The following is a 20946-nucleotide window of genomic DNA, read 5'->3' on the forward strand; positions in this document are numbered from 1 at the left end:
CCTTTTTCAGGCCAGAAATGTGGTGTATTCCCGAATCCTGGGCTTGAACCCCCCCAACCAGTTTCTCTTGGGTAGACGTTCTCCACAGGAGCTGCTCCAGACCTTAGGGCTGACCCAGGTACATGGCACAGGAGCCAGACGGTAGTGGACATCGGGGACCCCGTCCACTTTGCTATGAACCTGTCAAGTCATTCATAAATTGTTAACCCTTTTGCTGCTGGGACAATTTGCAAAATGTGAAAACAAAATGGTCGGAATGGACTTTCATGCTGTGTCTATAGGCCCCTCTGTGGGCAATGGCTCCCTGTGTGCTTTGTTTTGCAACCAGGAGTGCTGTCCTTGTACGGTGATTAACCCCTGACCTCCTGACATGTCCTTCTCTCTGCAGAAATGGGTGTGGAGGGAGATTTCTAACTTCGAGTACCTTATGCAGCTGAATACGATCGCCGGGAGAACATACAACGACCTCTCGCAGTATCCAGTGGTGAGTGCAGTGGGACCTGGCATACAATCTGCAGAGCTGCATTCATAATTCTGCTGGATGAATCTGTCAGCAGACTCACCCCTAAGGCCCCTTTCACACGAGCGAGTTTTCCGCTCGGGTGCAATGCGTGACGTGAACTCATAGCACCCGCACTGAATCCTGACATTCATTTCAATGGGTCTGTGTACATCAGTTCTGCGTTGCGTGAAAATCGCAGCATATTCTGTTTTCTGAGTTTTTCACGCAGCCCCGGCCCCATAGAAGTGAATGGAACTTCAGTGAAAAACGCATTGCATCCGCGAGAAAGTGCGGGTGCGATGCGTTTTTCACTGATGGTTGCTAAGAGATGTTGTTTGTAAACCTTCAGGTTTTTTTCACGCTAGTATAAAAAACGCATCAAAACACATTGCACCCGCGTGGAAAAAAAATGACCAACTGAACGCAATCGCAGACCGAAGTGACCGAACTTGCTTGCAAAATGGTGCGAGTTTCACTGAACGCATCCGGAGACAATCCGTCACGCTCGTGTGAAAGAGGCCTAATGGATTAAATCACTGCTCTGCTCGTGTAGACACTACATCTCCCACCATGCACTACAGCAGGTTCTGACCCAACAGGGGACAGCAAGATCTTGTATCCTGCAAGAGATGTAGCTTTGGATGTGATTGGAGAAGAGGATGGAACATAAGGGTCTCTTCTCTGTTTAATTGGAGCCAGCAGTATACTGAATCCAGCTGTGGGTGTGATTGAGAAGAGGATATGCTACCTAAGGGTCTTCTCCATTTCATTGGGAGTATTGGCAGTACTTCAAATGCAGCTTTGGATGTGATTGGAGAAGAGGATATGTTACAAGGGTCTTCTCTCCGTTTCATGTTTTCCAGTTTCCTTGGATTTTGAGAGATTACGTTTCTGAAACCCTGGACCTGAATAACCCGGAAGTTTTCCGCGACCTCTCCAAACCCATCGGGGTGGTGAATGAGCGCCATGCACGGGAGGTAAAAGAGAAGTAAGTCGTGAGTAGAACCCCCATCATTGCTGCAAGTGCAGTCATTAGGTGCAGGGGAATACCTAATCTGATAAGTGACGCGCCCCCGTGGAGACTTTTGCACTGTCCTTGCAGCAGGTTGGGCCCACCACCATTACTAATGAATGCTCACAGTGACGTTACCTGTGATCAGCGTCTTCAGCCCTGTAAGGCCGCTGATCAGTGTAATGCTCTGCTGAAGTATGGCGCCACCTAGGGACAACATCTGTATAGTTCTGTCTATAGCCTGAGGGTTGGCGCTGTAGTTTCCCTGCAGACGGGGGGGATCAATAAGACACAGTATAAGTCCAGACACTGGCCACGTGAGCTGACAATCTGTAGGACAGATTGTGGAAGTGAGCTGGCTGCCGGCATCATCTCCTCTTTTTCCTCCCCACAGGTACGAGAGCTTTGAAGACCCCACAGGCACAGTGGACAAGTTCCATTATGGCACCCACTACTCCAATGCGGCCGGAGTCATGCACTACATGATCCGCGTGGAGCCCTTCACTACGCTGCACATTCAGCTGCAGAGCGGCAGGTGGGGGAGGGGCCGGCGCGTGTCCTGCCGTATTACAGGAGACATTTGCGTAGTTCATGCTCATTCCTATTTTCCCCTTGTCAGGTTTGATTGCTCCGATCGGCAGTTTCACTCTATCCCCGCCGCCTGGCAGGCCCGCATGGAGAACCCCGTGGATGTCAAAGAGCTGATTCCCGAGTTTTTCTATTTTCCAGAATTCCTGGAGAATGAAAACGGTAGGCGGGGGAGGGGCGTCACTGATGCACAGCTGGGGGAGGGGCGCTCGGGGACTGTAATGGTTACATGTTCGGGTTTGCATTACACCCAGGCCCTATCACCATAGGGTTCGGTGAAGATGTAGGCTCTGTGGGGGAGGGGGTATGGTAGTATAGATGCAAAAATGTGACCCTGTACGATTCAGGGGAGGAGTCAGTATGGGACTCGGGAGGGGTTCGGTGTCTGACTCTGGGCAGGGGAGGGGTCAGTGTGTAACCCAGGGAAGGGGTCAGTGTCTCTGACACTAGGCGGGGGAGGGGTCAGTGTGTAACCCAGGGAAGGGGTCAGTGTCTCTGACACTAGGCGGGGGGTGGCTTTGGAGGTTGTTTCAGTGCCTGACTCTGGGTGGGGGATGATGCAAGCAAGTGCGGATGCGGTGCGATTTTCACGCACGGTTGCTAGGAGACGATCGGGATGGGGTCCCGATCATTATTATTTTCCCTTATAACATGGTTATAAGGGAAAATAATAGCATTCCTAATACAGAATGCATAGTACAATAGCGCTGGAGGGGTTAAAAAAAAATAAAAATAAAAATTTAACTCACCTTAATCCACTTGTTCGCGCACCCCGGCTTCTCTTCTGTCTTCATCTTTGCTGTGCACAGGAAAAGGACCTGTGATGACGTCACTGCGCTCATCAAATAGTCTGTCACATGATCTATCACCATGGTAAAAGATCATGTGATGGACCATGTGATGAGCGTAGTGATGTCATCAAAGGTCCTATTCCTCAAAGAAGACAGAAGAGATGCCGGCTGCGCGAACAAGTGGATTAAGGTGAGTTACATTTATTTTTTTATTTTTTTTTAACCCCTCCAGCCCTATTGTACTATGCATTCTGTATTAACCCCTCCAGCCCTATTGTACTATGCATTCTGTTTTCAAAATGCTATTATGTTCCCTTATAACCATGTTAAAAGGGGAAATAATACAATCTACACAACCTTGAACCCAAATCTGAACTTCTGTGAAGAAGTTCGGGTCTGGGTACCACAGTCAGTTTTTTATCACGCACGTACAAAACACATTGCACCTGCGCGATAAAAACTGAACAACGGAACGCGATCGCAGTCAAAACTGACTGCAATTGGGTACCTACTCGCGTGGGTTTGCCGCAACGCATCCGGACCTTATCCGGACACGCTCGTCTGCAAGGGGCCTAAGAGTTCTGCAGTAACAGGGGCATGAATAATCACAAGAATAGCAGAGTTAGGTGCAGCTGACATTAGTACATCGCTAATAGTTTAATAGTGAAACTTCTACTGACAGAAACCCTTTAAGGCTGAATGCACACGGCCATGTTCCGCGGCCGAGAGCGGTCCGTGGTATGCCGGGCTGGATTCCTGTCCAGAGCAGGAGCGCACGGAGTCATTGGTTGCTATGACGCCGTGCGCTTCATGCCGCCGCCGCTGTACAGTAATACACTCGTATGATCTATACGAGTGTATTACTGTACAGCAGCGGCGGCATGAAGCGCACGGCGTCATAGCAACCAATGACTCCGTGCGTTCCTGCTGTCAGCAGGAATCCAGGCCGGCAGACCACGGACCGCTCTCGGCCGCGGAACACGGCCGTGTGCTTTCGGCCTAAGGGGGTTCTCCGGGAAAGATAAAAATGAAAATACTGAAAAAACACGTTCTTATAAATAAACTCTTAAATGCCTTTAATTATTTATAATGGCTCGTTTAGGGGACATTCAGTGAAGGAGATAAAATGGCAGCTCTTAGATTTATGATCAGAAAATCCGTCCTTCTCGTGACACTGCCGGATGGCCGGTGTGAGAAAGCAGAGCACAGAGCCCTATGTAAAGTCTGCTGGTCTCAGCGCTGTGAAGCTGTATATTATGTGCAGATGACGGCTGAGATATCTGCTCCGCTGTGTCCTGGTGCTTCAGCAAGGACTTTACCTTATCCCGTACTCAGAGGCTGAGGTGTTTTCTGAAGATGCTCCTCATACCTACCCTTCAGCCTCTGAGTACGCTTCACACTGCTGAGACCGGCAGACTTTACATAGGGCTCTGTGCTCGGCTTTCTCACACAGGCCGCCCTGCAGTGTCATGAGAAGGACGGATTTTATTATCCTAAATCTAAGAGCCGCCATTTTATCTCCTCCACTGAATATCCCCTAAACGAGCCATTATAAATAATTAAAGGGGTTTAAGAGTTTATTTATAAGAATGTGTTTTTTCAGTATTTTCATTTTTATCTTTCCCAAAAAAAAAACTTTAAGATTCATTGCGTTATACAGGGGAGGGGTCAGTGTGGGATTCAGGGGAGGGGTCAGTGTGCATCTCGGGAGCGGCAGGAGATCACCCAGGGGGAGTCCGAATATCTGGTAACCCCTTGGCTTCTTCTAGGGTTCGACCTCGGTTGTCTCCAGATCTCCAATGGTAAGGTGGCTGACGTTATGCTGCCGCGCTGGGCCTCGTCACGGGAGGACTTCATTCACAAGCACAGGCAGGCGCTGGTAGGTCCTCGCTGTGTGACGTCTTCACCACATTTGTGTCGTAGCGGGCAGCGTAATAACGGGTGTGTCCTCTGCCAGGAATCGGAGTACGTTTCTGCGCATCTCCATGAATGGATCGATCTGATCTTCGGCTACAAGCAGAGGGGAGACGCAGCCGTCGAGGCGCTAAACGTGTTTTATTATTGCACATATGAAGGTGAGAGGATGAGGGGGGGGGGTGGTCCGAGGGTGCGGTGATGTTGATGTCCTGTGATGCTTTCTGCAGCCCCCCAGATCTCACCATCTCTCTCCTTGTGCAGGTGTAGTAGACCTGGATGCCATTGCGGATGAGTTGGAGAGGAAGGCATTGGAGGGGATCATCGGTAACTTTGGGCAGACCCCCTGCCAGCTTCTCAAGGTATATATATACACGGTATATGGCTGTTGTTGTATGCGAACGTCTTAAATCTGCTCTCCAGGCCCCTCCCTTTTATTGAGGCTGCTCCCCTTGGTGTGCTGCAGTTTTCTGATCTTGTTTAGTTGCTTTCCATTTACCGTACTGGAAATCATCTCCACGTGACCTGCCCAGTAGCTAATCTAAATAAGCAGGACTGCAGTGTAAAGAATGGGGGAGAAATAAAGCAGCAGCCTCTGATAAGACTACTTTAGACTCCAGTGGGCAATCCAGCTGGAGTCACTGATCAGAGCTGTGAGCTGCAGAGTCTTTATATACTACTGATTTATACTCCAGTTACATCCAGAGCTGCATTCACAATTCTGCTGTACAGATGGACACCCCCCCCCCCCCCCCCATCCCCCGACCCTGTATCTTTTTACACATTTGTAAAGATTAAGTAATCCATCTCTGTACAAACTTTGGCCCATAACGGGGCAGGGGAGAGATTTGAGGTCCTGCAGCCTGAGAACTGGCGAGAAACCAGCAGAACAGAGTGCAGCTTTGGGTGTAACCGGAGCATAAGACATGATGTAGTACAAAACACAAAAAAATTCTAACATTCCGCTGCATTATATGTAATAGTTTTAAGAGGCAGAAAATACACGGTTAAAGGTCCATTCACACATCCGTAGTGTATTGTGGATCTGCAAATTGCGGATCCGCAATACACCCGGCCGGCACCCCCCATAGAACTGCCTATTTTTGTCCGCAGGTGCGGACAAGAATAGGACATGTTCTATTTTTTTGCGGAGCTGCAGCCCGGATGTTCGGGGCCATGCTCCGGAAATGCGGATGCGGAGAGCACATAGTGTGCTCTGCACATCTCTTCCGGCCCCATAGAGAATAAATGGGTCCGCACCCGTTCCCGATATTGCGTAACAGATGCGGACCCATTTGCGGACGTGTGAATGGACCCCTAATACACTGGTCAATGCTTTTTTACATAGAAGCTTTCGTGTTTCCTGTAGGAACCTCACCCGCCACGTCTGTCCGCTGAGAATGCCGCCAGGAGACTCTCCAGGATGGACACGTACTCGCCCAATCTGTTTGAGAAGTTATCTGAGCTGAAGTCGTTCTTTGTGGAGGTGAAAGACAGAGGGGCTCGGGATTTGCGGTCGGGCACCGTCACATTCGGCAGTGTTATGGGAAGGGGTGTCATATGATGACGAAGAATTCATCGATAATTCCATGTTTCCACCCCATAGGCTATGATGGAAGGAGTCCCTTTGGTGCAGGCTGTGGTCCCCAAAAACCAGGCTCATTCCTTCATGACTCAGGGGTCTCCAGATGTGCTGGTAGGTCATCAATGTGGACGTCAGACCTGCAGACTCTCGTTGCATTGATGACGCCCCTTCCCTCTCGTCTTGCAGGTTACAGTTAGTGCAAATGGTCTTCTGGGCACTCACGGCTGGCTGCCCTACGACAAGAACTTCTCCAATTACTTCAGCTTCACAAAGGACCCCACCGTCTCCAACGCCAAGTGAGTATCTCCTTGAACCCCCACATGGCACCGCAAGCTAAAGTGAATAGAGGTCCTGGAGTGAAGCCTTCAAGGGCACGTCCCGTCCAGCCATAAGCCCATCCACTGGTTGGTTTGGTCCTTGCCCCCTACCCTTAGCCTAGCACTGTATACCAGCTGATGGCGGTCTCTTTTTGCCTAGGACACATCGCTTCCTCTGTGGCCCCTTTGCCCAGGGCGCTGAGTTGTCCTCTTCAATCCTGGTCGTGTCTCATGACGCAAAGCTTCTGTTCAGCGGTGGACACTGGGACAACAGCCTGCGGGTCACCGCCCTGAGCAGGGGGAAGGTCATTGGCCACATCATCCGGCACATTGGTATGACCTTCCTTGTACAGGACCATCACATCTCTATGGGATCATGTGTTTGAGAACATTGGGGCCCCTCCATATCCTAGTGAGTCTGACCTGTATCCATCTCTGTTTTGGGGGCAGATGTGGTGACGTGCGTGGCTCTGGACCTGTGTGGGATTTACCTCATTTCTGGCTCTCGGGATACGACCTGCATGATCTGGGAGGTTCTGCAGCAGGTGAGACACCTCGTTCTTCTCCTCTTGGACTGCATTATGGGGTGCGGTACGTTGACAATGTGTTTTTTTTTTCTTTTCCGCCTAGGGTGGTCTTTCCTCAGGATTGTCTCCGAAGCCTGTGCAGGTCTTGTACGGTCATAACGACGAAGTGACGTGCGTGGCCATCAGCACGGAGCTGGACATGGCCGTCACCGGTTCTAAGGTTGGAGTCTTCCTCATTCTTTTGCAGTAGCCTCCAGCTCTGGGGGAATTACAACTCCCAGCAGTGTTTGTTGGTCAGGGCTTGCTGGGAGATGTAGTGTCACCATAGCTGGAGTCCGCAGTTCTGTTGTATCATGTGTGCCACCATTCTGTGACTGGAAAGGAACATCCGGTCTTATGTCTCACCTGACAGCCTATAGAACACGTGTCAGCGACCTCCAGCACTACAACTCCCAGCATGCGCCTCTCACTTCTATAGGAGTTCAGAGTACAACTGAGCAAGTGTGCATGCTGGGAGTTGTAGTTTCACAGCAGCTGGAGGGCTGGGGATACAATGGAAAAATTGATCATCACATAAGTCGATTTTTGAAGAAATTCTCTGTTTTCTGTCAGTGAATAGAGACTTTCTTATTTACCTCCAGAGCCTGAAACCCCATCCTGACCTAATATATCTCGTACCTGAGGGTTTGTTACAATGTTTCCAGTCTAGACAATCCCCTGTGAGCTGAACACATCTGCATCGCATATCTCCTTCCTTTCCCTTATAGTCTATCAGTTTGGAGTCCAGAAAGTTTAACTGGAGACTACATACAACTGTAGCAAACCCTCAGCTGTGAGAAGTGTTGGATCAGAATAAGTTTTCAGCTTCTGGATGTGAAGATGAATGTTTCTAGTCACTGACAGCAAGAGGAGGTTGTGCAAATAAAGTCTGTTAAAAAGTTGCAGGAATGTTGATGTAAACGATTGTGAATTGTAACATTGTCTTCCTGCAGGACGGGGTGGTCCTAGTGCACACTATCCGGCGGGGGCAGTTCATGAGGTGTATTAAGCCCCCCTGTGAGAGCTCTCTGCCCCTGACCATCACCCACCTGGCTGTTGGCCTGGAGGGGCAGATAGTCTTCCAGAGCACGATTGAAGGCAGGAGCTCCCTGAAGGTGAGGACCCTCCTCGTGTGACCTTGCACCCAGCTTTCCCAGACTCCTGTTTTTTTCTACAATGTGATACCCCCCCCCATGTATCGCTAACATCTTGTGGTTTTTAGGATAAGTTTGTGCTGCACCTCTACTCCGTCAATGGGAAGCACCTGTCCTCTGTGTGCCTGGAGGAGCAGGCCTCCGCCCTGTGCGTCACCCAAGACTACGTGGTCCTCGGCACCATGCAGTGCTCTCTGCAGATTCGGGACCTGCGGAGGTGAGAAGCACTGCCACGCCCAAGACTGGTCACACACCATCAGGATCATTTATTTATGTCTTGTACTCTAGTCACACCCTAAGCTACGTTTTGCTGCATCCTCACTATTTGATGCATGGCAGAAGATGTAATGATTAGAAGAAGCATGTCTGTCGGTGTAGTCCTGACTGATTCCCGTTGGTGGTTAGCAGATTTATGAATGCAGCTCTGGATAGGACTACAGTATCAGACATGACTGATAACATAAATATATTTGTAGATGTGCACATTAATGGAATTGTTCTATCTCTGCAGCCTTGGCCTGGCGGTCAATCCACTGCCGATGAAGGTTCCTGTGCACTGTGTGTCCGTGACCAAAGAAAACAGCCACATCTTAGTGGGCCTGGACGACGGAAAACTGATTGTGGTGGGAGCTGGACAACCCCTGGAGGTCAGGACGTACTGAAAGTGTATATTACTGCATTACATAACTGACTCCACCAGCAGAATAGTGAGTGCAGCTCTGGAGTATAATACAGGATGTAACTCAGGACCAGTACAGGATAAGTAATGTATGTACACAGTGACTGCACCAGCAGAATAGTGAGTGCAGCTCTGGAGTATAATACAGGATGTAACTCAGGATCAGTACAGGATAAGTAATGTATGTACACAGTGACTCCACCAGCAGAATAGTGAGTGCAGCTCTGGAGTATAATACAGGATGTAACTCAGGATCAGTACAGGATAAGTAATGTATGTACACAGTGACTGCACCAGCAGAATAGTGAGTGCAGCTCTCGAGTATAATACAGGATGTAACTCAGGATCAGTACAGGATAAGTAATGTATGTACACAGTGACTGCACCAGCAGAATAGTGAGTGCAGCTCTGGAGTATAATACAGGATGTAACTCAGGATCAGTACAGGATAAGTAATGTAATGTACACAGTGACTGCACCAGCAGAATAGTGAGTGCAGCTCTGGAGTATAATACAGGATGTAACTCAGGATCAGTACAGGATTAGTAATGTATGTACACAGTGATTGCACCAGCAGAATAGTGAGTGCAGCTCTGGAGTATAATACAGAATGTAACTCAGGATCAGTACAGGATAAGTAATGTATGTACACAGTGACTGCACCAGCAGAATAGTGAGTGCAGCTCTGGAGTATAATACAGGATGTAACTCAGGATCAGTACAGGATAAGTAATGTATGTACACAGTGACTGCACCAGCAGAATAGTGAGTGCAGCTCTGGAGTATAATACAGGATGTAACTCAGGATCAGTACAGGATAAGTAATGTAATGTACACAGTGACTGCACCAGCAGAATAGTGAGTGCAGCTCTGGAGTATAATACAGGATGTAACTCAGGATCAGTACAGGATTAGTAATGTATGTACACAGTGATTGCACCAGCAGAATAGTGAGTGCAGCTCTGGAGTATAATACAGGATGTAACTCAGGATCAGTACAGGATAAGTAATGTAATGTACACAGTGACTGCACCAGCAGAATAGTGAGTGCAGCTCTGGAGTATAATACAGGATGTAACTCAGGATCAGTACAGGATTAGTAATGTATGTACACAGTGACTGCACCAGCAGAATAGTGAGTGCAGCTCTGGAGTATAATACAGGATGTAACTCAGGATCAGTACAGGATAAGTAATGTATGTACACAGTGACTGCACCAGCAGAATAGTGAGTGCAGCTCTGGATTATTATACAGGATGTAACTCAGGATCAGTGCAGGATAAGTAATATATGTACACAGTGACTGCACCAGCAGAATAGTGAGTGCAGCTCTGGAGTATAATACAGGATGTAACTCAGGATCAGTACAGGATAAGTAATGTATGTACACAGTGACTGCACCAGCAGAATAGTGAGTGCAGCTCTGGAGTATAATACAGGATGTAACTCAGGATCAGTACAGGATAAGTAATGTATGTACACAGTGACTGCACCAGCAGTATAGTGAGTGCAGCTCTGGAGTATAACACAGTATATGCGTTTGTACAATTAAGTTGCTCATGAACTTGAGCCTTTCTTTTGTAGGTGAGGACAGGACAATTCACCAGGAAACTCTGGGGCTCCACTCGACGCATTTCACAAGTGTCTTCTGGAGAGACTGAGTACAGACCAAGTGAATCCAAGTGAGAAAAGACTGAGTGATGATGTGAAGACCTCAAGTGCCTGACAGGAACCCTGTCTTGACGAGAAACGACGCCCTGGTTCTTGTCCTGGAAGTCGGATGTGGAACCTTCTTGGTTGGACGTGACATCCATTTTCTGCCACAATTATAATGGCCGATATCTGGATCATGTCCAGGTCTTCTCCTTCCTACAAGCAATAACATGAGATCCAATCACTCCGTGTGGAGACCACTTGCACCTTCTTGCAGACTGGCTGCCTTAAAGGGGAAGTGGCAGTTTGTGTGTCTTGGGTTATATATAATGAAGATAAGAAAGAGTCAGATTTCTACGTTTTACTATCGGGCGTGGCTGACACAAGAGCCGCACGCCAATGAGGACGAGGTCACTGCCGCTGCTCTGTGGACTTCAGGGGGCGCCACATCCGCATTCTGCTGCCGTTTTATCAAGCTCCTATATTTTTATTGACTTTTGTAGTAAACACTGTAACGGATTTTACGGAAGGACGGAGCGGACATTGCACTTAATCCCCTGGATCTATGTCTTCTCCTGGTCCGGCGCTGGTCGCTGCGACACGTTACGGTCTCTTTCCTGCTGAGCTCACGCATTTCGCTGCATTCTGAGCACGTTACAGCATTTCCTTCCTGTTACTGAGATTCGTTCCAAGATTTTTGTGTCCCCCCCAAATATGAGATTTTTTTGCTCTTTATGGACCAGAGGGCAGGACGTGCAATGCGCTGGGCAGGGGAGGGCGCTGTGGGTGGGGTTCATTTAATTGTTTACGGCTTATTGTGCAGGTTTCATGGCTTTCGTGTCATTTAAGACTGTGGTTGTAGGTCACTGATCTGGGCCCAAGATGTGAAAGATTTGTATTCTGTACGGTGACTACTGCTCTGTGGTGGGTTATGGGCTCTGGTTTCTAGGGTCTTTACTTCTTTTTGCACTAATTTCCCAAAATTCATGTTTCTATGTGATTCAACTGTTGCAGTTTTCTACTGATTTTATATATGTCCAACGGAGTATATATGTGCATATCAAGACTATATGGCTTGTTATGGGTGGATCTCATATTGTATGTACCAGGTCTTATTCCAGGGAAAATTGCCTATGTTTTTTTTTGGTGTGGGGATGAGAATTTTGGGAATTTTATTAATAAGATTTTTGAAACATTTTTGAATCCTGATGCAGGACATTTCTTTCTGAATTTAGGGAGGATATGACGCCGATCCTGTAATGTTACGATGATCACCCTCGTAGTATATATATATTTTTTTTATAGATCTCTTTTCTACTCCTTGTGCAATAAGCGTTTCATTGATTTAAAAAGTTGAGGGCAAAAATTATAAAAGTTTCCTATAAAAAATAAAATAAACTGGGCAACTGGCAGGAAGACTGGTTCCTATATGAAAAGTGATGAGCTAGAACTTTTAACCCTTATGTACTGTAACCTTATATATGATGGGGTAATACCCCTACCTTATACTGAGATGGTCTTGTAACCCCGTTCTTGCCCTATATGAATGGCATGGGTGCAGTCATTGATGTCAGGCCTTGCTGGTGGTGAAGGAGGGATCATACAGTATTTTGGCTTTACTACGCCCACGACTGGAATGTTTCCCCAAACTTTCTGATTGCTCCCCCTTCCCAGTGATTATAGTTTGTGAATCCTGAGGCCGGTGGGTAATCTGAGGTGAATTCCTCTGTTACTGTAGCTCATTCTGCTCATAGATCTGAATCGTTACTTCAGTGTATGGCCTTATAGTTGATACACAGAGGGGACCGCAATGGGGGCTGCACACACGCCACGCTTAGCATTCCATTAAACGGTGACTACAATGACTACTGACTGATAAATCTGTTGGGTACTAATGCTCAAGGTTATGTCACCTGCTTGTTTGGGGTACAGTCCCTGTAATTTTGCACGGTACAAATTATTTTATTAAAGTTGTGCAGATTCCTCTCCTCGCTGTCCCACTTATAATTGGTAATCATGAAGGTCGTGCACTATTTCTTTTGTGGGTGCAGCTTAAATATTGAGACAGTTGAAGACATCTTGTTAATGGCCCGGTTGTTGTGCCCACTCCTGTACCCCAGTTTCAGAAGGTGTGGAGACTATAAAGAGGTCAGTAATTATAGGATTTCTGGTACCGCATTGTGCTTGGGGCTCCTTGGCCTCTTATTGGACATTAGAGGCGATATAACCGTTACTTCGCACATGTTACATTTCTGTACCACGGAGGCGCATTGCTTCTGTATGGTGTTCATTATCTTGTTCCTTCTGATATTGGGGACGCCTCCCCCAATCACATGCACAATAGGGACCAATGGGCCAGTGCTTCCTGTCTGAGCTCGGTGGCCATCATGGACTTCTTAAGTGCGTTTTTCATTTGGTATATTGGGGGTCACCGCTTCCTCACTCTGGAGGTAACTGGGGGAACCCCCTCCTGTTTCTTGCAAAGATCAAGCACAATGAATGAATGAATGAATCTTGCCTTAAACTTGAATCTGTTGGCACAGTTCCTGACCTGTAGCTGTAATGTGGACGATAAAGATTGTGTTTTAAAAAAAAAAAAAAATTCTATATACATCCTGTGTCCTGTGTTTTATGCCTGTGATCTCCAGCTGTTACTAAACTACTACTCCCATCATGCCCTGTGCCTTTACCATGGGGTGGGGAAGGGTTGAGTTCACTTCTTCGACTTGTGATGGGAAAGAGGGACATAAATACCTGTGGCGAGGTCTGGAGGAGGAAGAAGCTTGTGACAGCAGTATGGCCTGTGTGACGTGCCCACTACTGTACTTACACCACACGTGTCCCTGTCCTAAAAACAGCTCCTAACCATAGTCCACAAGGTCTATATCCCCCTAACTGTCCTGACCCCCCTCACTACCAAGCCTCTTCCCTTAATTTCCAGGCCTCTTTAACACGGGCGTTCCGGATTTGCTCCAGATGCGTTGCGTGTGCATTGCAATACGTTTTGCACGCACGTGAGAAAAAACTGAAAAAACTGAATGTGATACCCAGACTCGAACCTGGATTTCTTTACTGAAGTTCGGGTTTGGGTTACGTGTTCTATTCATTTTATTATTTTCCCTTATAACATGGTTAATAAGGAAAAATAATAGCATTCTTAATACAGAATGTTTACTAAAATGTGTCATTAGGGGTTAAAAAATAAAAAAAAATTAACTCACCTGATCCACTTGTTCGCGCAGCCGGCATCAAAAGGACCTTTGATGTAATTACGCTCACCACAGCGACGTAAGCACAGGTCCTGCTGAATGAAGATTACGTCATCAAAGGTCCTTTTGCAGGTCCTGAAAGATGATGAAAGAAGACATGCGAACAAGAGGATGAGGTGAGTTAATTTTTTTTAACCCCTCAATGTACTATGCATTCTGTATTAAGAATGCTATTATTTTTTTATAACCATGTTAGGCTACTTTCACACTAGCGTTCGGGTGTCCGCTCGTGCGCACCGTTTGAAGGGGCTCACGAGCGGCCCCGAACGCATCCGTCTGGCCCCAATGCATTCTCAGTGGAGGCGGATCCGCTCAGAATGCATCCGCCTGCCAGCGTTCAGCCTCCGCTCCGCTCAGTGAGCGGACACCTGAACGCTGCTTGCAGCGTTCGGGTGTCCGCCTGGCCGTGCGGAGGCGAGCGGATCCGTCCAGACTCATAATGGAAGTCAATGGGGACGGATCCACTTGAAGATGACACTAAATGGCTCAATCTTCAAGCGGATCCGTTCCCCATTGACTTTCAATGTAAAGTCTGAACGGATCCGCTCAGACAACTTTCACACTTAGAAAATTTTCTAAGTTTTAATGCAGACGCATCCGTTCTGAACGGATGCGAACGCCTGCATTATCGGAGCGGATCCGTCTGATGAAACATCAGACGGATCCGCTCCGAACGCTAGTGTGAAAGTAGCCTTATAAGTGAAAATAATTCAGTAAATTGACTTTTATCAATTTACTAACATCATCTCTTAGCAACCATGCGTGAAAATCACACCGCATCCGCACTTGCTATGCGATTTTCATGGGGCCTGCGTTGCGTGAAAAACGCAGAATATAGAACATGCTGCGATTTTTACGCAATGCACAAGTGATGTGTGAAAATCACCGCTCATCTGAACAGCCCCATTGAAGTGAATGGGTCCGGATTCAGTGCGGGTGCAATGCGTTCACCTCACGCATTGCACCCGCGCGGAAAACTCTCCCATGTGAAAGGGGCCTTACTTTATAGCTAAACCCCCATTTAGCCACTAACCTCATTTGTCCAATGTCCTCGAACCATCACCCACCACCTGACATTAATATAATTGCCCCTACTGCCCCCAAGGTGCACCAACCCCAAAATAAATAGTTTGAGAAGCTGTGGTTTAGACCCATCCAACTATCTAAACAGTATTAGGCACTAGGGGGCAGTATACAACCATTAATAGCAAGGTATAAACCGCATTACCCCTTCATCCACCAGGGGGCAGTGTAGACCAATTCCGTCCTTTCTATTGTGTCTATGCATATTACTGCTCCTTCATGAGTCCATAAGGGCTCTGTACCCGCAATGCACGGGCATCGGCCATGTGAATCCCATGTTGCGGTGCTGACCGGTTGATTAGAATGGGTCCGTGATCTGCAAAATACGGCAAGATAGAACAGGTCTTATCTTTAACTGTATGTTACGGATCGTGGACCCATTAAAGTGAGTGGGTTCGCATCCGCAGCACGGAGTGCACACGGCCAGTGCCGGTATATTGCGGACCAGCCATTTGCGGTTCACAATACGGGCAATGAGCCGTCTCTTATGACCAGTGGCGTAACTAGAGTTCTATGGGCCCCAGGGCAAACTTTGAATTGGGGCCCCCGGCCACTATAGGTCTGTACCGATGCTCGGTATTAACATATTGGGCGCCAAAACTTTGGGGGATCACAGCGGGGCAGACGAGGGGTCTTTCAAGAAAATAAAAACTCTGGCAGCATCAGCGGAGGGTACTCCACATGTAAAGGTACTCCACATGTAAAGGTACTCCACATGTAAAGGTACTCCACATGTAAAGGTACTCCATTAAAATGTGAAAAACTCTCACTGTATATATTCCATTTGTCCCCTGTGCATATATTAAATTTTTTGCCCTCTCTGTATATATTTAAAAAAAGTTTCTTCATTTTTTGCGTTTTGCCATATATTTCATGATTTTGCCCCCGGGCCGGGCCCTTGTGAAAGATTTGCTGCCATGCCAGTGCCGTGCTGACGTGTCACTGTGCCGCACTGCCAGGTGCCCCCCTGTGAGTTATGAATGCAGCGGTGTGTGCACATTTACACATACAAAAAAAAAAAAGGACCTACTCTGAGACTGCTCCGCTCCCGCCGTCTTCCGGGCGTGCATCGCGGGCTTGCGTCATCCCGTCAGCCCGCGAGGTCACGGGTCTGGATCACCGCAGCGCCAGAAAGCCAGAAAGCAGCGCCAGATGGGTCGAGGCGGGGCGTAAGTTACTAACTGTGAGTGCGCAGTGCTGCACCCCCTCCCCCGCCGGGCCCGGTCGCACCCTCTGTGTCCGTGATGGTTACGCCCCTGCTTATGACTATGTCTTGTATTAGCCAGCCCCTGAAGGCCATCACCAGCCTCTTGCATTAATACCACTTCAGCAGAGCAAGACCCCAGATGAAGGTGAGGGGGTCTCAATATTAGAGGAAGGGGTCAGCTTTCATCTTCCTCACCCCTTTCTGTGCCAAAACTCCTCAGCGCCGGAAAATATATCTGCAGCGATCCAGTAGCTCGTAGGAGAGAGGAGGGGGATGCAGCTGCAGCTGTTTGTGGCTGTGCGTGCTGCGAGAGGGGATGGGATGTGGGGGCAGCTGCATATGACACCTTGTAGTGACACCCAGGGAATAGGGGGAGGGGGGAAAGACCCAAAATGTGGAGGTTTCACGCAAGCGTATACAGCTAACGCACATCTGCGGGAGGAGGGAGGGGGTGATAACCAGGGGCTCATCCTCTCATCCGCCTTCTCTAGGGGAGATCTGTGGTTCCGGGGTGACGTCCATTCCCCAGGACCGGTCACCCTGCCTCACTGAGGCGGGGGAGGGGGCAATGTGTCTCTCGTTAGGAGACAATCAGAGACATTTTTTAATCAGAGTCTGGAGCCTTGTTCTGAGCCTTTCATGTTCTCTTTGATCTCAGGCCCTGGGGCATTACAAGGGCCTTAACAGTAACACCGCATGTCACCAGTAGGGGGAGACTGCACACATCTGCTGCTCCGTCATCTTTGCATGTGCCTCACATATGTCTCCCAGTTCATGGTAAATGCCTCCTGTGCTACAGACTTTTATTCCCGGGACGTCCACCCGACCTGAAAGACAAAATTCTGTCACTGCTCGCTATATGGGCCTAACGTGCCTCATAGCTGGGGGTTTGTTACAGTGTATCAGTGTATAGAATACTCTGTGATGGAAGTTCTGGTCATTGACTGGGGGTGGGGGGTGCAGTCTCGCCCCAGGGCTGCTGTGGGGGTTATTTATGGGTGTGGGTGGTCAGGAACATCTCTGGCTGTTCCCATATAAACATTCCATAAAGTGAAATCCAAACAAGTGGACAAATCATCCGGAGAGTCGGGGTCCAGACGCATCCTGCCGCCCCCCACCCAGGCCTCTCCCCGTCTCTGCTTCATGCCTCGCACATTCCCCAGGGTCTGTAATTCCTTCTCGCCTTCGTCACCCCACTGGAGCCCGGAAGAAAGTCAGGGCTAATGTCACCCCAAAAACTGAAGGGGTGCCATGCTGTTCCTCTTTACCCTCTGGAGGTGCCAAGCTGTTCCTCTCTACCCTCTGGGGGTGCCATGCTGTTCCTCTCTACCCTCTGGGGGTGCCATGCTGTTCCTCTCTACCCTCTGGAGGTGCCATGCTGTTCTTCTCTACCCTCTGGAGGTGCCATGCTGTTCCTCTCTACCCTCTGGAGGTGCCATGCTGTTCCTCTCTACCCTCTGGGGGTGCCATGCTGTTCCTCTCTACCCTCTGGAGGTGCCATGCTGTTCCTCTCTAGCCTCTGGAGGTGCCATGCTGTTCCTCTCTAGCCTCTGGAGGTGCCATGCTGTTCCTCTCTACCCTCTGGGGGCATCATGCTGTTCCTCTCTACCCTCTGGAGGTGCCATGCTGTTCCTCTCTACCCTCTGGGGGTGCCATGCTGTTCCTCTCTACCCTCTGGGGGTGCCATGCTGTTCCTCTCTACCCTCTGGGGGTGCCATGCTGTTCCTCTCTAGCCTCTCGGGGTGCCATGCTGTTCCTCTCTATCCTCTGGGGGTGCCATGCTGTTCTTCTCTACCCTCTGGAGGTGCCATGCTGTTCCTCTCTACCCTCTGGAGGTGCCATGCTGTTCCTCTCTACCCTCTGGAGGCGCCATGCTGTTCCTCTCTACCCTCTGGAGGTGCCATGCTGTTCCTCTCTACCCTCTGGGGGTGCCATGCTGTTCCTCTCTACCCTCTGGAGGTGCCATGCTGTTCCTCTCTACCCTCTGGGGGTGCCATGCTGTTCCTCTCTACCCTCTGGGGGTGCCATGCTGTTCCTCTCTATCCTCTGGGGGTGCCATGCTGTTCCTCTCTACCCTCTGGGGGTGCCATGCTGTTCCTCTCTACCCTCTGGGGGTGCCATGCTGTTCCTCTCTAGCCTCTCGGGGTGCCATGCTGTTCCTCTCTATCCTCTGGGGGCGTCATGCTGTTCCTCTCTACCCTCTGGAGGTGCCATGCTGTTCCTCTCTACCCTCTGGAGGTGCCATGCTGTTCCTCTCTATCCTCTGGGGGCGTCATGCTGTTCCTCTCTAGCCTCTGGAGGTGCCATGCTGTTCCTCTCTACCCTCTGGGGGTGCCATGCTGTTCCTCTCTATCCTCTGGGGGCGTCATGCTGTTCCTCTCTAGCCTCTGGAGGTGCCATGCTGTTCCTCTCTACCCTCTGGGGGCATCATGGTGTTCCTTTCTAGCCTCTGGAGGTGCCATGCTGTTCCTCTCTACCCTCTGGGGGTGCCATGCTGTTCCTCTCTACCCTCTGGGGGTGCCATGCTGTTCCTCTCTACCCTCTGGAGGTGCCATGCTGTTCCTCTCTACCCTCTGGGGGTGCCATGCTGTTCCTCTCTACCCTCTGGGGGTGCCATGCTGTTCCTCTCTATCCTCTGGGGGTGCCATGCTGTTCCTCTCTACCCTCTGGGGGTGCCATGCTGTTCCTCTCTAGCCTCTCGGGGTGCCATGCTGTTCCTCTCTATCCTCTGGGGGTGCCATGCTGTTCCTCTCTACCCTCTGGAGGTGCCATGCTGTTCCTCTCTACCCTCTGGAGGTGCCATGCTGTTCCTCTCTACCCTCTGGGGGTGCCATGCTGTTCCTCTCTATCCTCTGGGGGCGTCATGCTGTTCCTCTCTAGCCTCTGGAGGTGCCATGCTGTTCCTCTCTACCCTCTGGGGGTGCCATGCTGTTCCTCTCTATCCTCTGGGGGCGTCATGCTGTTCCTCTCTAGCCTCTGGAGGTGCCATGCTGTTCCTCTCTACCCTCTGGGGGCATCATGGTGTTCCTTTCTAGCCTCTGGAGGTGCCATGCTGTTCCTCTCTACCCTCTGGGGGTGCCATGCTGTTCCTCTCTACCCTCTGGGGGTGCCATGCTGTTCCTCTCTACCCTCTGGGGGTGCCATGCTGTTCCTCTCTACCCTCTGGGGGTGTCATGCTGTTCCTCTCTACCCTCTGGGGGTGCCATGCTGTTCCTCTCTACCCTCTGGGGGTGCCATGTGTAGTGTCCCACTACGTAAGGGTGGGCACTACTCAAGGGTCAATTGGGTCACGTTGTTCTCCACCTCCTGTGGAACATGGTTATGGTATTTTATATTGCATTGTAATGTATAATGTCATGTTTTCTCCTGTGTACCAGGCCTGTTAGGGGTGTAGTTCCTCCTCCTAGGCAGTAGAGGGAGCTAGGGAACCCCCTAGTATATATAGTCAGGTCCTGTTCAGGGAGGGAGTTGAGTGTAGTCAGAAGCCAGTGTGCACTTTAACCAGAAGATAGCTGGGAAGCAGCTTCTGACATGCAGCTAGATAGCCCAGGCTCCTAGCTTGCTTCCAGGAGAAGAGGTTCCCTCCTGAAGATATATAAGCACCTTTAAAAGTACAGAGCAGAGCCATTTTCACCCAGCCCAATAGAAAGCTGAAGGGCAGAAGGATATTTACAGCAAAAGGATATATACCAGAGGAAGGTTTCTCTACCCAAAGATAAAGCCAGCAATAGGGCATATGGGCCTTGGAGGAAGACAGACAGGATCTGAGGAAAAGTGCAGCCTGATCTGTAAGTGTTATTCCCTCTGAGTATCTTGCAAAGACTTTGCCTGCCATTTATATAAAGCCTGCCTGTTATTCAACATTATACATATGGAACTAACTGAAGACTGTACATAGTTGAACTGTTCAGTAAAAAGAAGTTCTGGTTCACTGCAACTTTGTGTACCTCAGTTATTCCTACAACAAATCGGTGTGCCACCGTTACCGGCACTGGCGTCACAAACTTTAAGGGATCTTGCCACAGGCACACTAAACCTACAACACCCAGGGCACCTCACCTACCACCTGGCCTGGTTCCTATACACAGAGAGTGCCCCAGAGGATCCATGTGCCAGCCTCTCCATCAATGCTGTACGCCTGCCCAGGGTATATAAAAACTGTGAGTACCAAGAGCAACCCTCGGTTTGCTAACTACCCCGGTGACCTCACATTCGCTCACCCTGCAGGGCTGCGTACTGCACATGCTGTTCCTCTCTACCCTCTGGGGGTGCCATGCTGTTCCTCTCTACCCACTGGGGGTGTCATGCTGTTCCTCTCTACCCTCTGGAGGTGCCAAGCTGTTCCTCTCTACCCTCTGGGGGTGCCATGCTGTTCCTCTCTACCCACTGGGGGTGTCATGCTGTTACTCTCTATCCTCTGGGGGTGCCATGCTGTTCCTCTCTACCCTCTGGAGGTGCCATGCTGTTCCTCTCTACCCTCTGGGGGCCTCATGCTGTTCCTCTCTACCCTCTGCGGGTGCCATGCTGTTCCTCTCTGCCCTCTGGAGGTGCCATGCTGTTCCTCTCTACCCTCTGCGGGTGCCATGCTGTTCCTCTCTGCCCTCTGGAGGTGCCATGCTGTTCCTC

General features: G+C 49.5%; 1 protein-coding gene across 4 annotated transcripts in view; it reads left to right on the forward strand.

Moving 5' to 3' along the window:
* Positions 1-12150, forward strand: part of NBEAL2 (neurobeachin like 2) — a 92863-nt gene extending 80713 nt beyond the window's left edge. For all 4 annotated transcript variants that reach the window (XM_040431437.1, XM_040431438.1, XM_040431440.1 and 1 more), the window contains 18 exons: positions 11-118; positions 389-484; positions 1366-1490; positions 1909-2049; positions 2134-2264; positions 4663-4772; positions 4851-4968; positions 5072-5169; positions 6177-6293; positions 6414-6503; positions 6579-6688; positions 6870-7042; positions 7160-7254; positions 7340-7456; positions 8229-8390; positions 8498-8646; positions 8941-9076; positions 10693-12150. In XM_040431437.1, the coding sequence (XP_040287371.1) occupies positions 11-118; positions 389-484; positions 1366-1490; positions 1909-2049; positions 2134-2264; positions 4663-4772; positions 4851-4968; positions 5072-5169; positions 6177-6293; positions 6414-6503; positions 6579-6688; positions 6870-7042; positions 7160-7254; positions 7340-7456; positions 8229-8390; positions 8498-8646; positions 8941-9076; positions 10693-10794 (2178 nt within the window). In that variant the 3' untranslated portion in view covers positions 10795-12150. The remainder of the gene's footprint in view (positions 1-10; positions 119-388; positions 485-1365; positions 1491-1908; positions 2050-2133; positions 2265-4662; positions 4773-4850; positions 4969-5071; positions 5170-6176; positions 6294-6413; positions 6504-6578; positions 6689-6869; positions 7043-7159; positions 7255-7339; positions 7457-8228; positions 8391-8497; positions 8647-8940; positions 9077-10692) is intronic.
* Positions 12151-20946: the final 8796 nt, after the last annotated feature.

Source organism: Bufo bufo, chromosome 5 (genome assembly GCF_905171765.1).
Source record: "Bufo bufo chromosome 5, aBufBuf1.1, whole genome shotgun sequence".
NCBI classification, from domain to species: Eukaryota; Metazoa; Chordata; class Amphibia; order Anura; family Bufonidae; genus Bufo; species Bufo bufo.